The following is a 16,738-nucleotide window of genomic DNA, read 5'->3' as shown; positions in this document are numbered from 1 at the left end:
ACACAAGAGGGTCCCTCCCCCTCTTTTAATGCAATTAAATGCTTTTTATTTAGAAATTTGCACAATTTACATGCAATTTTCTCACCCTCCCCACACAACCAGCCTCTATTAAAACCATTTTCTGCAGCAGAGCCAGCATTTAGCTGGGCTCAAACACTGATCTTATCCTCCCGACACTTTCTTCAATCCCTCCATGGGATTAGAGCAAGGAAAATGACACTGATGAGAAGAGCTCCTTCTTCCCCCACTCTTTGGATTTAACATCCAATACAGGCTTCTCCTTTATACAACACATGCACAGGATACAGTACAGAAAGAATGAGGAGAAAAAAAGAACAGAAAGTTAAAAGGAAGGAATTCTTGTGCGAACTGAGCTACAAATGTCATTTACAGACTGAACTACTTTAAACCTTCTGCCATCAAGAGGGTTAGATACCTCATCCACTCCAAGCACCCAACCAAGCACAAACAAAAGCTTGTCTCTTCTTTCTCCCTGTCACATTGAAACTAATCAGTGAAAACAAAGCAGAAACTGGGTTTTTGGAGCACTTAAATTGCAAGTGAGGTTTTATCTTTCCAAGTAATCCCTTCTACCCTCAGCTACTCCCCGCTACCCCGTATATGACCACATCATCCCAACTTCACAAGCTTAACTGAGACCAGAGTCATTCCGGCACCATCATCATTTTACACCACCCATTTCAGTGGACCCCCGACTTAGACGATGACCTAAACCACAGAAAGAACATGTAGCTATAATCCTGCTACAAAGGCTTAGGCCATATTTGCAGGGTTTCTTTAATCAATACACATCTGCTCAGCAGCCCCTCTCCCCTGCATCCCCGGTGCCAGACGGGCATTTGCGTGGCCATGCAGCGAGCCAGATCGGGGAACCAGGGAATTACTTCTCCTGGCAGCATAAACGTTAGTGCTGGCACAAGGGAGGTAATTGGGACAAGCAGCCAGGGCAGGAAGGGACCATCCTCTTCAGCAAAAACACGTACTTGTGTCAGATTAAAGTGGCCACAGCCCCAGCTCCCTCTCCCTATTTCTGCAAGCGTGGGAATTACCCAGCAGCGTGAAAGATCAAGTCATTTAGCTTTGCGAAAGGGTGTCTGTCTAAATACAGAGCTATTTTCACAGCTTGTTTCTTCTCTCACCAGCTTCCCCTCCCTTAAAAAAAAAAAAAAAAAAAAGATTTGAATGAAGGGATTTGGACCCCGTCAGTCACCATGTTCCTGTACCCCGGTACGGAGCGGAGGACACGGTGCTGTGCTGCAAGGGGCTGAGGACGGCAGCCCTGGGCTCCTAAATGGAAGGGTGCTAACGTTTTCTCTGGCAAGGTAAACAAACCGCACAGTACAAAGATTGAATGACTCCATGGAACAAAAGGGAAAATAAGGTCAAACCGGGAAAAAAAAAAAAAAAAAAAAAAAGAAAATGAAACAAGCAGCAACCGAGATGAGAGAGAGATGACAGATACAAACACACAGACCAAAAACCCCAACGGGCTGCTCGTTAGCACTGAAGCTGAGCACATGGAAAAAGAGAATTTACTTCTTCCTCAACTGGAATGTTTGCATAATTGTCACTTTCAATTTTACATAATTCCCTTTTCTACACATTTGTTTCATGTCTAGGCCACCATGCATGAAATAAATCCCTGTATCGGAGCACGGCCTGTCTGTGTGACATGCAGTGCTAAGGAGATTGGGTTTCCCGTTTATTCCCATATTACATTCCAAGAAGGTGTGAACAATGCTTTATCAGACTTAAAATAATATCGACCAAACAGATATCCGCCCCAGCCAGGATGTGTTTGCCTAGGCAGATTTTTCTAAAACCATAAAGCTAACTGAGTAAGTTATTACTTAAGCACTAATTAAATACCATTTTTCCCCTTTCCTCCACAGGGCACACCGAACACAGGACAAGCACCGCACCAACAAATAATTCAGTCTGCAGTTTTAGGGTTGTTTCTTCCCCCACCCCCAATTAAAATTACATTCATATCAAAATTACATACATAAAATTACATGCATTCACTTTGGGTATAGATTCAATTTTCTTCACATTTAGTGCTGATACCCAGGTGCCCTATTAAAAAAAGCCCAGATAGTGAAATATCAACACTAATTAGGTCTTTTAGACGCACATTTTGAGATGCAGTTTAGAAAACCTACATTAAGAAAAGCGGGGGCAAAGGATGAACTTTCAACATTAAAAGGAGTAGCACTAAGTAACTAGGCACCCAAATTCTCATTTTTTTATTTAAAAATAGAAACAAACCATTTCAACGACCATAGTCACAGAGAACACAACACTATTTCTTTGTTCAGGCTGAACAAAATAGAAAACAGAAAGACTAAATGCTGTTAAACACAGATGATATTTAAAGTTAATTCAGCTTTAAAGCTTGAAAACATAGTATTAGAAGAACTAGAAGGGCTAAAAAAAAATATTCTGTACATCACTGCAAAGGTTTTACCTTATAATGCAGCTGCAACCCAAATTCTGACCTTCTTGAAAGGTATCTGCAGCCCCCAGAAAAAGACATTGGAACGTTTCTAGTTTGGCAGCTGCCTGGGAAGCACGAACAACGGGATGTCGATCCGCCCGTCGGGAAAACCTCCAGCCCATTTCTGTTCCTTTCACCAGCATCAGGAATACTTTGCAAGGCACCAGCATTTATTCTTTTCGAAAAGGCTCGATCGCCATGAAGACACAAAGCCAGCCGATGTTTTCTCCCCATGCTGTTTCACTTCCAGCCCCGCTTCCAGAAGCGCACCGGTTAACCTGCGCTGCCGCGAGCTGCCGCTCTGCCTCCCCAGAGCGTCCCTCTGCCATGGGGACCGAGGACCCCCACACCCACGTTCTGCTCCCTGCCATCGGAAAGGCCAGTCTCACACCACGATTAACCCCTTCCCAACCCCAAAATATATACGAGGATGCTCCAGTAAAATTGGTAAAATATGCTACACTTTGTATTTTTTTCCCCCAGGTCTGTATTCTTATTGGCATGCTTTTTGTGTCTGGTTTACGCTTTAGGCACAGACTCATTATTCCTACAGTACTCAGCAGAGACCGAGTGAAGAATCACATTTCGCTTATGTTCTGAAGCTCACAAAGGTAGTACTAGGAAAAACACCAGTGACTTCATCTGCTAAACATTTATAAACAGGGAATGGGAATTTTAACACACACATGCACAAAAGGAGAGAGATGCAAAAGAACAAAAAGAATTCATCTATTGCTTCAGACAAAAATCTATTCCCCCTCCTCGGTACTTGCTCCTTTTTACCCAGGTAAGCACACTGAAACACTGAAAATTCACCTACCAGTAACTAGCAGAAAATCAGAATTACATGAAAATCAAACCAAGAAACACCCCACATGAAGGCAAGCTTCATTTACTTGCAGGAAACACACCACCAGAAGCTGCCCGTTTACCAGCCCTAACGCTGGAGCAGGCCCCACAACGCTGGAGCAGGCCCCACAACGCTGGAGCAGGCCCCACGTTCCAGCATCTCACCACGCTTCACAAGACCGTCCCCAGGTGCTGGCCCCATGGCCACTGCTGCGGAGGACGGGCACGCCGGGGAAGCAGATGCCCACCCAGCCCGCGGTGACAGCCGGGCCTGCCTGGCTCCCGGCCCCACAGCCCACCCGCAGCCTTTTGCTGCCTGTTTCCATTCAGCCTGGGTCTGACACCTGAAAGCCGGCCTCAGTTGGGCCGAAGTTTGAGACAGGCGTTTGGATTTACCCGTTTTATTGTAACTCGACGTCACTCGCTCGCTTCCCAACACCGCCCCGCACAAACGCGTTGCCTTTCGGTCCTGCTGGTACAGTGCACAAACCTCTCATCGCCAAGCGACCGCAGTAAACGGTGGAAGTAAAATCTGCCAATTGCTATAGAAATGTTAAAAAGAAAGGACCAATCTCTCTGGCAATGCACATGAACTGTTAAATAAACCAAATAATCTGATTTTAGATGAATAGCACATTGTACTTAACACAGATATAAACACCAGCAATTTACATCCTGTTCTTTTTGAGGTCAAATTAATATCCTGACAGGTTGTACCGACCTTACAAACAAAGTTCCAGAGAAGTATCATAAAACATGCCCCTGTTTGGGCCACACATCTTTACGCCAAGCACGACACTGAAGACATGCAACCAGCCATGGTGTATGAGTGCAGACCACAAACATATCAGCAAACAGCTATTCAATAACAGTCACAGCTAGCTGACCTTCAGGCAGAAAGAAACTCAGTAACCTGATGATGATGACATTCCTGGCCCTGGATTGTCTGCAGCATTTATTTTGGCAGTGGTAAAGAAAATCCACCGATATATTTTGACCAGGAAGCACTGAGCAGGAAACCAAAGACCTCACTCCTGCCCAACAGGGAGGCCTGAACACCCTTCCCGGGAACCCACACACGCCCGTGTCATCCGAGCAGCACAATAGATGTCAGTAATCAAGAGAAAGAATTTTAAGATCTTAAAATCCTGTGGCATGGCTTGCCTGGAAGCTGCAGCACAAGAGCAATACGTGCCTGGAGACCAGGAACTTCATAAGCCCAGCGATGACAACCCTGAGCTCCTCCTAGGGTGGAGGACAAGCAGGCAATAGGCTCAGAGACCTCACAAGCCATTAATTACTTCTCAGGACACAACACGGCTGAAGCTGAGAAACCAAAAATGTTCTGTCTGGAAACAGCTTGTGTAAACAGTTTGGGTTTTTTGAAAAAAAGACCAACTTCAGAAATAATTCTTGGGAACCTATCAAGAAAACAAACTACATACAGTTGTTTATCTGAGGTATCACCTGGGAGTTTACAGTCGTTTACATAGGCAGTTCATAACCTCTGTTTTGGAAATGGCACATCCCACATCTGCCAAAACACAAGCTCATTTTCTAACTGAGGCAATGGAGTTTGATGTTAACACGAGGCTCTAAACAACCTCCTATCCAACAGCTGCTAAAAAGATCATCTTTTATTGCAAAAAGCCTAAAACTTGTACAGATGACTTCATAACGAGCATGGGAACCTTTTTCTGATCGAGTCCTGCAAGCACTTTTGCCTAGGCGCAGATAAAATTTTACTTTCTACGCCACGTACCCTATGTGACTTAGCATCATCCATCGGCGTGGAAGTCATGAGCTGTATGAAATGCAGTTACAGACCATGTGCAGCCCAGAGGCTCTCATTTCTGTTTCATTAACCCTCTTCCCAATACAAACAGCATCGGAAACGTCAGTGCCTGTATGGAAGTCGTCTTAAAATGGCTCTCTCTACACAAGTTACGTCGACCCCGCAGATGCAGCCATCTCCATAGGAATGGAAAGGATCTGAGAAAGTAGCTCAATTCCAAACTCCCATCTAGTACCTGCGGGCCAGCCTGCAAACGAAAAACCCCCACCCACTCCCCTCGCCGCCAACACACACCGGGGCGCGTTAATAGGGCTTGAATAGGGTTATCAGTTTGTTTGAGGTAATCAACAAAATTACCGTGTGCACATTATAATGAACGAACAGACATCTGTGGAGTTTGATGGATGAGCTGATAGCAGGCGAGTTATAGAATCCATCTGGTTGGAAAACCATTGTCATTTGCAGCTAAAAAAAAAAATCACATTAGCAAACTCTCACCACAACTTGGTACTATTTAGCTTCAAACTAGTACACCAGGGTAAATGGTATTCTTTTTTCCTGCAGAGATCTTGCAAAATATTCAGTAACTCAACACTAACAGCAGTATGGCGGGGGGGGGGGTGTGGATTTGGTTTTTTTTAAATGCACCAAATGCTTTAGTTAAGTCTGAGAAAAAAGGAAGGAGGTTTTTGCCCATCTTGCAACAAAACCTCTCTTGAGATACGGGTCTGTTCTGCATCAGGAGAGGTTCCTAGTAAATGCATGAACGAGTGCTTCTATGAGAAGCGAGATTATAAATCCAGAGCATCAGTAAGGACTGATGAAGCCTAGAAGAACTTAGAAGCCCTAAGCCTAGAAGCCCTAAGTTAAGGCCTGTATTTTAACTCTAAGAGGAGACAGAGAACTAAAGCTCGGGAAAACCTCATACTAAATTTACACTTGCAGCGGTACCCAGAGCGCAGCACGGGTACTGCACTGACCAAGTACATCCCACGTGAAAGACGCTTACACACCACCCGTGAACCCGAGGTGGGGCAGAGGGGAAACATTGCACTAGCAGTTCACGCAGGAAGGTTTTGACTTTGGCTGCAAGCTACCGACGTGACAAACGAGGCCAGAAGGCACCGATGCACGTACTTGCTCCCCATTACAACACCCAGCATGCGGCCACGAGCAGCATCGCAACGTGCTGTGTTTGCACCTGCGTAAAACCCGTCCCTGGGAGCATCCCACCACGGACGAGCACATCCCCACCCCGTCACACAGCGAAATAGGGAATGCTGCCGTGGCTCTAAGCACCGACAGTGTCAGCGGCTCTTTCATCCGAGGCTCTCCCATCACCTCCTGCACAAGCCCAGCGTGCATTTCCAGTTGCACCTACCGGGCTGAGACACGGTTCCCTCAAGTCAGAGGGGTGACACGAGTTTCCCTGAGCGGCAAATACAGTCTCCCATCGGGGACCCAAGCAATGGTACCGGCGGTCGAGGTGACGCAGGCGGCAATGAAAGGACTTGCTCAGAGAGGAAACTTGTGGCGGAGTCAGAAAGAAAACCCCGTTATCTCGACTTCCGGACCCCTCTGCTAACCGCCAGACCACAAAACACTTTTATTGTAGGATAACTTTACAACAAATAGCTATTTTCTGTTAGCAGAAAACCCACTTTGCAGTTTTACTTTTAAAAATCCACTTTTACTCCAACTCCGTAGGATTGCAAGCCAGCCCTGTGACGCGGCATAAACAATTTCTCCCTCCTTTGCATGCCCCAGTTTTATTAAGTAATCCCCATAAAAGCAATTACTGAGCTTCGGACTGAAAAATAGCTAGGAAAAAAAAAGAGACAGCAAATTCTGTGTATCTTCATTTGCATACAGATTCCCTCCCTCCCCCTTTCTAAGGTTTTTGCCATGAGGTCTTTTATGTCTCTTTCAATAATCATATAATTATATGATTCCTAAAGTACACGCTGGCAACACTTCAGGCGATTTTAGTCATTACAGGTGACAAGACTTTTCCCTCATGTCTAATGCTCGCTAGGATTTCCTTCCACTTCATTCGCAGATAAGATGAAGAACCCAGTGACACCCAAAACCCTCTCCCAGACAGACGTGGGGGGCATCAGCCCTCTTCCCGCTCCATTACGGATACAGGCAAGCGGGCAGAACTGAACTGCAATGAACTTCTACCGGAATGAAGCATTTTTTCAATTAAGCGGCCCATCATTTTTCCCAAGCACCACGTCCAACTATTTTAATGGCTTTCACATTTTTTCTTTAACTTTACAATCTGAAAGAAATGCCAAGGTTCCATCAAGGACCAAGAACGCCGTAATTCCATTTCTTCCAATGGTTGCAAGTTATTAACAAGCTGTCAAAACACCATAATTATTTTATATCAAGTTTGACTGATTCCATAAACATCTCCTAGCCGCACACTACCTTGAGTCTCGCTCCCCTGAGTGCAAGTACGTGCTCAGGCTAAGTGGAATAAAGAGGCTGCACATCCTCTTCGACAGCAGTGCAAGAGACATTTGTGAGCCACCAAAAAAATCAACAGCAATAATACAGTTATTAGCTGATGCACTTCATGTCACTGTAAGGTTTGAGAGATTTCTTCCCTTAAAACTGTAGCTCCTCTGTACAAATAAGAGCTACCAGGAAAGAAACTACAGCCTCACTAACCCACAGGAGGGGTTAACGAAGTGACCTTGGTGTCCCTCAGCACGCCACAGCCCGCTGAATAGCCAGAAGCCCTAAATTGTCACTTGCTTCCCAACTTGGGCTGCACTCTTCCTCCTAACCTAAGCATCTCCTCACTAAGTACAGGCTAGATCAGGGATACGCTAGATCAGAGTAAATCAATCTATATTTAAAATTGGGGAAAAAAACCCAAACCACCAAACAATTAGTCATATTTTTTACAAAGCTAGAAAGAACATCTGTTGGAGAGGAAGACACTGCAATGATATCCAGCTGCAAACACTATAAACTTCACGTTTAGACCACAGGCACAAGTGCACCATATATATATATATATATATATGTATATTTCTGAATGCTTCTCTATCACAACCTGTTTAGAAGAGCGCGAGGCAGGCTTTGGACAGAGGAGAGGAGCCCAAGCACAGCTCCCTTGCCCTGCCGACAGTGCCCGGCAGTCCCCAAAATAGAACATTTGACTTCAAATTGCCACATCTGTGTAGCACAACTATACATAGCCAGTACCAGATTAAAAAAGCTTTGCTCTGAGCACAAAGGGAGAGACAGGAATGGTGCCATAAGCCCATGTTTTGCAGCTAGTAGCGCAGGGAAATCATTTTGATCCCTTCAATCCCCTTATCCATGCCAACCACTGACCTTGCAGATGCAACTTTTGCTCAAGTTTAGTCCCTTTTTGGCTTGAAGCAAGACAGAGCTACAATGGAAACTCTTTCCATTCATCTTGGATCATGCAAGCGCTACGTACATAGCTGCCCCTGCGCTCCTTTTCACCAGGTATTTCCAAACTTCGGATCCGGTCACTCAGTGCAAAATAATTAAGCTACAAAAATCAACATGCACTTATTCACCTGCCATTAGGGCTCGACACATCTGCTGGCCCGGCTGGGCGCAGGGTGGGAGAGCCCTGCAGCCGGTGCAGTTCGTGCCTGCCCAGCTTTCATAATCCTTCACCCCAGAGGAACTGGACCGACAACCAAACGTGTTGCCCAGGCGGCCCGGGAGCTGTTTAACCCTCTCCTCCATTTTAAACAGTTTGGATTAATAACATAAAGACTGATTCTCCTTTCAGCATCTGAACAGTAGTCTTAACAGTTCATTAGTTTTGGAAAAGAGACTATTTTACCGGCCCTGTTCCATCTCCTTGAAAAATAATGCTCCAACTCTGGTCTCTAGGTGAGGAGCCCGGCTGGAGCGGTCACAGCCCCCGTTGTGCTGAACACAGCAGAGCCAGAAGATATTTAAACAGCAAGAGCCACTTCACCTACATAAAACTCTTTTATACCTTCACCGTGATAAACTGGAGGCATTAAAGCGCAGTGAATTGGAAATTGTTCTCACTTACAGCTGGATGTTCGCATACAACTGATAGGAAGACGCACGTCCTCCGTGCTGTATTACAAATCTTTATTTTAAAAAAAAAAATATTGCATCAAGCAGGACACAGTGTTTCAGTTTTGCTGATAGCGTTCACTCTCAAGTACTTGCTGCAGCACCGGAGACAAACTACACGGTGTTCCCCATGGCTTGTGTCACCAGGACAAAGACCAGCCGCTACAGAAGCCGCCGAAGTGACACCCACCTCCGGCAGCACCGTCCCCAGCCAAGGGGCACACACGGCTTGGGATCTACACGCACGCAAAGCCCCCCAGGTCTCGCAAAGCCCGATGTTCGCAAAGCCATGGGAGCAGCCTCGCAAAGCCATGGGAGCAGCCTGCAGTGGCCGTGCCTGGAGAATGCAGCACCTCACGCCAAGAAACAGAAAGCAGGAGAACAGGAGGCTACCAAGAGAAAGAAAAACACACCCAAAAACCTTTGTATCAGTGTAACTGGCTCCAGCCCGGGCATTGTATCTCTGTACCTGTATTAAATTTTAAAGAGGTACAGTTGTGCGATACATCAGCCCTTCTGCAGAGCAAGCAGGAATCTGTCAAAGAAACAAAGCGGAATACGCCAGGCTGATCTCATCCTACCAGGCTCCCTCCTTCACTGTTATTTTCCCAGAAAGTAACATTGTGAGAGTCGGTCTCGTTCTGTGAAATAATCGAGATAAATGATTAAAAGTGTGTCTCGTCAGCATACTGAGAGGCCAGCAAAGTTTTCAGTACTTACTAGACAACAAGTCAAATGCACTGCTGCAAGCAAACGTTAACGTGGATCCTATATCATCTGTTATTTGGAGGAAGTGGAACACTAATTTTATTATATACCTTCTCTATCACAAAATCTTATCTGTGCAATACAGAGTACCTTGTATTTCTGAAGTATGATATATTCAAATTTTTTTAATTAATTATAATTTATCTTCTGAATTTCTCTGTGGCGATTGGTCCACTTGACATTTCAGCAAGCTTCGTCTCCTGTTTTACCCCAGGTTTCAGACCCCTGAAGAAAGGCTGAGCAGTTATGCTACAGGAAACTATTCTGGAAAAACTGGTAAGATATCAAGAGGTCTTTCAAAAACCCCAAACAGACAGGGTCGAGTGCAGTTTGAGCTAAAAATGGGACCTCAAGTAGGGAGGAGGGTGACCCCTGGACTCGCCTGGGATTTGCACAGCCAAGCCTCAGGTCAGCAAGCCGCTTCCTTTCTCCGATGCCATCGCAGCCATGTTAAATGCGCTAAGGGTGCCCTGGCCTGGGCTGCAGGCATCGTCCCGGTCGGGAGCCGCACGTGCCATGCACACGGTCACTCCTGTCATGCAGCTCGCTCTCCTGGGCCCAATACGCCCATTGGTCCCGGCAGGTTTTACAGATGAGGTAGAGAACTCTAGCTCCAACAAAAGAGCTGGATCCTTCCTCGTCCGTGCCCGCCACCTGACCGTGGTTCGCAGCGAGCCTAGCTCCCCTCGGTTCCTGGCTCAACTGAGCAGACACTTCGGGCTTTCCAGAGCTCGCCCCTCTGTTTTAGCTCTGCGTTAACCACCTCATATTCCTCAACAACAACAGAAATACCTTAAGTACCCGCTTCGGACAAGATGCAAAAAATCAACAACTAATAGAACAAATCAATGGAGACTAACAAGCCTTCGGGAAAACCAAAAGGCATTTAGAGCCTTTAGAGCACCATCCAGAAAATCATTAGTTTTCCAGAGGTTAAACACACATTTATTTAAGGAATAACTGGCCATCAGAAATACTAACTTGATACACCACCACTTGACAATTAAGTAGAAGGGAAAAAATACTTAATCTAGAAACTTGTTTTAAAACTTAAGACTAGCTATAGAAAAAACTAAGCTGCAAAGTATATATGCAGAGATATGATGATAAAGGAGAAGTTACATAGCTAGGTCAGTGGAACTAGCACAAAACCTTTGGAACAGGAAGCTGCAGTTAAATACACTGGTTTTCTTATCAATGAGAGATCAGAGCAACAGTAACAGCACAGTGTACAACACACATGTGAAAACAGCCTTATCAAGATAACAGCTGAAGAACTTATGGATTCTGTCCAGAAGTCTACTATCACCATTAGGCTTTCTAAACTCTGCTACACTCAAGTGCAAAGAGCAGAGAAGGGACTGTGATTTAGCACTGCCAGACCTCTGGATACAAACAAAAGTAAGAGCGGGCAAAGCGTTAATCTCCTTCGGGTCTGCGACCAGATGCAGCTGGGCCCCAACTCGGCTCGTAAGGGCAGCATCACCACTTCGACAGGACGCGCTCCAAGCCAAGGTCTGCCTCTTCGCACCTCGGGGATCTGCTTCTCACAACGCGTCACTCCACGCACAATTGCGAGCGGATTCTCCGCGAGATTCTATAAATAGGTTAAACATTCCTAAAAAACCCATACGCACGCACACCAGGAAAGTTAAAATTTCCATACAGCGTTCCAAAGCTTCGCTGGAATCTCTAAAAATGATAAACAACAGCCAAAAAGAAAACACAACCCCTTGTCTTTACAACTACTTTGGGAGAACAATTGCTCTCAAAGATCGCATTCATTAACATTCTGATGAAGTTCCCTTTTAGCGCTGTTTTTCATACTTGAAAGGAACAGCTATGATCAGAGAGCGCCCTCAACTACCGACTCGCTCATTTAGATTCTCTCGCTCTGATTCACCAATCACCTTCAAGAATAATTAGCAGCTTCGTCTGAACGTAATGAATATACACACATGCTCACATACATACCATTCATTTCGGAAGGCGGCGAGAAATCCCCCGTTTCTCAGCCCGCCAGCTTTTCTGGCTCCCCGCACGGGACCCATCTCCTGGGCAGCACCATCACCTGACGGTTTTCCAGCAGCCGCCCGTCTCGCTGACCGCCCCAAGCCAGCAGGTCAGGGCGAACTAAGCTTCCAGGTTGTTAACTCCAAAGTCATGTTCAGTGTCTGGGTGTTTAAAAAAAAAAAAAAAAAAAAAAACAAAAAACCAAAAAAAACCCAAAAAAACAACACACACCACACCCCCACCCCCCCAAAAAAAAAACCCACAAAAACAAACAAACAAAAAAAACCCCCACTACACACACATCAGCTGCATGCAACCTGAGTTGGAGCCGGATTTATACAAGAAGATTCAGGGGAAGGAAGGGAAAGGGGAAGTTTTAACTTCTTATGTAGAGAAAGAGGCTGCTGCTGGTTTGTCTGTGGGCTCTTTTTTTTTTTCTTTTTTCCCTAATTTAAAATATATACATAATCAACTCTGTCTATGTGAAAGACGGTAGGATAGGGGATCCATAAGTCAAGTCACAAGTAAGTACCTCAGAAACAAGACGCAGTATTTTCCGATGACAACTGCCAAAGGAAACATTGCCACATAAGTTAAATCAAAATCCAGAATGCTTAAAATTCACACCAAAGAGCTAAAGGAGACTTCATAAAGCCATCCCTCAGTATTAACCTTAACTGCTCATGCCCCCAGGTCAGCATGAAGGAAGAACATATATATTTATTCTATAAAGCACCCTTTATTTACAGGAACACCAGTGGTGAGAGTTTTCTTCAGTGGGGAAGGGGAATTCACAATATTTTGAGATAAAAAGAAAAACAAACAAAAAACCACCTTACCTCTCCCCAATGTTTCTACCATTAAGTTCTGCCTAACCATTGAGAAATTTAATTTCCAGGGGAAAGCCCAAAGCTTAGCTAACCTATTAAGCGTAATCACAGCTCACTCTAACGTCAAGTGACAAACAAACCTTGAAGAAGAACACAAGAAGGGATCACAACAAACTACCACATATGCAACACAAGCTCCTTTTAGGATTAGAAATCAAATAAAACAGACTTTCTTAGCTCAGTGTTGTTCCTAGGCTGCATACTGACTTTTATTCTTTCTGCTCCCTCACGAACATGGAAGGTTTCAATTCTTATTTATTTTCAAAATATCATCACAGCAGATTTTAAGTACTCTTAAAAACCAAATACACGCTGAAAGGCAAATCTCCTCCAAAGCAGAAGAAAACCACCTGTTGCAGTCCAGTTCAGTAGAGAACACAGCTCCACACCGCGCAAAACGCCCTTGCCACTTCAGTCATTTACATGGGCATATGTTGCTTTAAAGCAGTTTTGCCTTAATAATCCCCTTCCCTCGCTGCTGCATCAAACCTGCCAGCCATCACCCATGGTCAAAGGCAGCGCTGCCTGGAAAACTCCACACAACGCAGAGCGTTCTCTCCTTTTCAGCGTTACCGGGATTTATGAAATGCACACCACCATTAGGGCTCTCGGAGACCCTGGAATACAACATAGCTCCTAGTTCAGCACCTAAAAGAAACAGGTGAATTCTGCTCGCACGATTCCCTCCGAGGTGCCGACTACCATCTGAGGTGCCAAGGTGCACGCGTTCTCTTGCGTGCTGGTAAATGCAGTAGAAATCAATTAATTTCAGGTGGTACTGAAGTGTTTTGCAAAGTTTGAAAGGGGACGGTTTTGTAAAGACTTGTACATAATTTTTTTTTTTTTTTTAAAGAGAAAACAGAAGTGCTTCCACAGACAGAGGTACTTTGGGGTGGCAGAAGTCTAAGGTCACCTTCTATCCTCATGCACCCTATTATCAAGGTTACGGTTTGGTTGATTTGACAACAAGGCTTATCCCATTTGAAAAGCCCGGAGTTTTCCCCATCAGCCCCGGAGGGACTGCACTATCATTTCAATTCTATTTCCTGATAATGTGTTCATCATGGTAGAAAATTTCTGCAGGAAGATGAATTTTACTTTCTTCACTGACAGCTCAGTAGACACTCAGGGGTTTAATTGGACCTATCTGCTGATGCATATTTGACTAAGAGCATGCCCAAGAAAAATAAAAAAGAAGATATAGACATGTCTACGGCTTGTTTTAGAGGCACAGGAGAGCAGATCGCTCACTCATTATCACTGCCGCGTCGACAAAGTAGCTGGCTTTCCCGTTAGGACGACGCCCCACAAATGATGCTGCGAAAGGCCAAAGAATAGCCATGGCCAAGCTAACACAAGTCATCTTCCCACTCCGGTACCTACACACCTAGTGCTGCTCAGGGACTGCTGGGCTAAATGTCCCTCCTGAGCAGAAGCCCAGGCTCCCCAGGCAAAGGTTTCATCACCCCGACACCAGAGCAGGTGGCCAAGGCCACTGCTGACACCTCCGAGGGACCGGCTCTGGGACTTTGAGAAGTTGGTTCTATGAGCAAAAGCCTCCCGATAGCCACGATGCCACCAGAGCCCAGAGGCCTGCGTGGCAGGAGGGGTGGGCTGGGAAGAAGCGAAGCCCACAGACAAAATGGGATCTCAAAGTCAGAGCCAAAGATGTCAGAGATCCCAGGGCAAATCCGGGATTATTCACTAGCCTGCGCAGAACCCTTCGTCACTGTACCGCGGGTTAATAGAAACACAAGTGACAGGAAATATGAAGTAGGGAGAGCACCCAAAACTTTGCCCACACTCTACCACGGTGTGTCAAAGAAAGTGGGCAAAGGCACCAGGGTTGCTCATACTTGCTGGGAATTCAAGTTATTACACCCGTCAAGCGACTTGTTAGGTGCTTTCTCTCGACAACTCACTTCTTCCCCTTGTACACAAACAAAACAAAAATCAAAAGCCAAAGTCTTAGTTTGTCAATGCCCCTCTGAAAATATTAAATTTCCTGCTCTGCTTAACTTAGCTCAGACAAGGCAGGCAGTATTTGCTCAGCAAATATTGTTTGTAATAAGTTAGACAAGCAATATTTTTTGCCAGCCTATTAACACCAGAAAAATATGTACAGTCAACAAGAGATGAAGAATTTGTTCAATTACTTCAAAAATGGGAATTACAACCAAGGGATTATTATCCATTTAAACATCTCTTTTCCACAAAATGTCAAACACTAGCCATTTGCTAACAATCTCCGGAGACAGATAAAGTAACATTTTGGCAATGCAAACACAAACTCCACGAGCCGGAGGGCGGGGGGGGGGGGGGGGGGAAGGGGGGGGCGGGAGGGGGAAGCTCCACCATTCACAACAATACCGGACCATCCCAACACGCCAGGAATATTTTGCAGCCCTCCGCCAGCCAATTAAAGCCCCAAACAAACATTTGCCTTGCCCTAAGTGATAGTTCACACCAGCCGGGGCCGGGGCGGAGGGGGAAGGGGGGGCTGGGGAAGGGGGGGTGCACCAAGTTGCCAGCGGGGCTGCGAGCACCCGGGCTGGCTCGCCACCCTCCCGACCGCAGCCCCGGGATCCCTCCGGGCTGACACCGGGATTAATGCACGTTAATTGCTATTTGCACAATTCAGCAGCCTGAACGCGCCGCGCTTCCTTTTTCTTTTTTTTTTTTTTTTTAATTTTCTTTTTTTGTTTCCTTTTCCCTTCCATCCCCCCCCCCCCCCCCCCCCCCCGCCAGCCCCCGCTCCGCAGGAGGGAAGAGCCCCCCGGCCCCTCCGCTCTTACCTCCAGCGCTTCCAGGGTGTTGAAGCTGGCTATGGCGAAGCCATCGATCAGGTCCTCTTCCTGGGAGCTGGACTCGCGGCGGCGGCGGCGCGGGGGCCGGGCGGCGCGGGCGGCGGGCGGCGGGCCCCGCGGGGCGGTGCAGTTCTGGCCGCCGTTCTCCTTGCCGGGGCTCGGCTCCTTCTCGGAGCCCGAGGACGGGCTCTGGTTCCGCGGGTCGCGGGCCGCCGCCTCCCGCCGCCGCACGCGGTCCCGCTGCGACCTCGACCTCCGGCTCTGCCGGATTTTCCCATCCATTGCCGAAGCAGCAGCGAATCAAAAAAATGTAAAAATAATAATAATAATAATAAAAATAATTAAAAATTTAAAAAAAAAAAGGAGGAGGCCGGGCGCGGGGGGGTGGGGGCGGGGGGGCGCGGGGGGGGGGGGGAGAGAAAAGTCGCCCCCCTCCAACTCACCGCTTCCCCTCTCCAAACCCCGGAGCCCGTAAAAAAATAATAATAATTAAAAAAAAAATCAACAACAACAAAAATCCTGCTGTTCAGACCCTCGGATCCAGGGCGATGATAATCCACAGAGCAAGGCTGGGTGGCGGTGGCGGTGGGGTGAGCGGCACACACACACAAAAAATATTAAATCCACGGAATGACCTTGACAAATTTCCACCCCCCGCCCCCCCCACCCCCCCAAAAAAGCAGAGACGGGAAGAGGAGGGGAGGAAAAAAAAAACAGAGGGGGGGGGGAGATAGCTGGATCAGGACGAGGACACCTCGGATTCACTCGGCGCGGAAGAGAGAGGCAGATCCAGGAGGCTCGACCCAGCTCGGGATAATCCAGGCGCGGCGCCCCCTCCCCGGGGGCAGCGCCGCTCCGGGGCCCCGCTCCGGCCGCCGCGCACCGCGGCGGGGGGGCCGCCGCCGCCGCCGCGCTCGCCGCCCAACTTTCTTGCCGCGGAGCGAGCGAGACAATCCCTGGGCAGCCCCCGCCGCCGCCCGCCGCCGCCGCC

The 16,738-nt window shown here is 46.9% G+C and overlaps 1 protein-coding gene across 22 annotated transcripts in view; it reads right to left on the bottom strand.

Annotated features, from left to right (window-relative positions):
* Window positions 1–16,124, bottom strand: part of FBRSL1 (fibrosin like 1) — a 554,989-nt gene extending 538,865 nt beyond the window's left edge. For all 22 annotated transcript variants that reach the window (XM_075516665.1, XM_075516674.1, XM_075516686.1 and 19 more), the window contains exon 1: window positions 15,736–16,124. In XM_075516665.1, the coding sequence (XP_075372780.1) occupies window positions 15,736–16,029 (294 nt within the window). In that variant the 5' untranslated portion in view covers window positions 16,030–16,124. The remainder of the gene's footprint in view (window positions 1–15,735) is intronic.
* Window positions 16,125–16,738: the final 614 nt, after the last annotated feature.

Source organism: Mycteria americana, chromosome 13 (assembly GCF_035582795.1).
Source record: "Mycteria americana isolate JAX WOST 10 ecotype Jacksonville Zoo and Gardens chromosome 13, USCA_MyAme_1.0, whole genome shotgun sequence".
In the NCBI taxonomy this organism is placed as follows: domain Eukaryota; kingdom Metazoa; phylum Chordata; class Aves; order Ciconiiformes; family Ciconiidae; genus Mycteria; species Mycteria americana.
The sequence above is the reverse complement of the archived record's forward strand: the minus strand, read 5'-3'. Positions and strand labels throughout refer to the sequence as shown.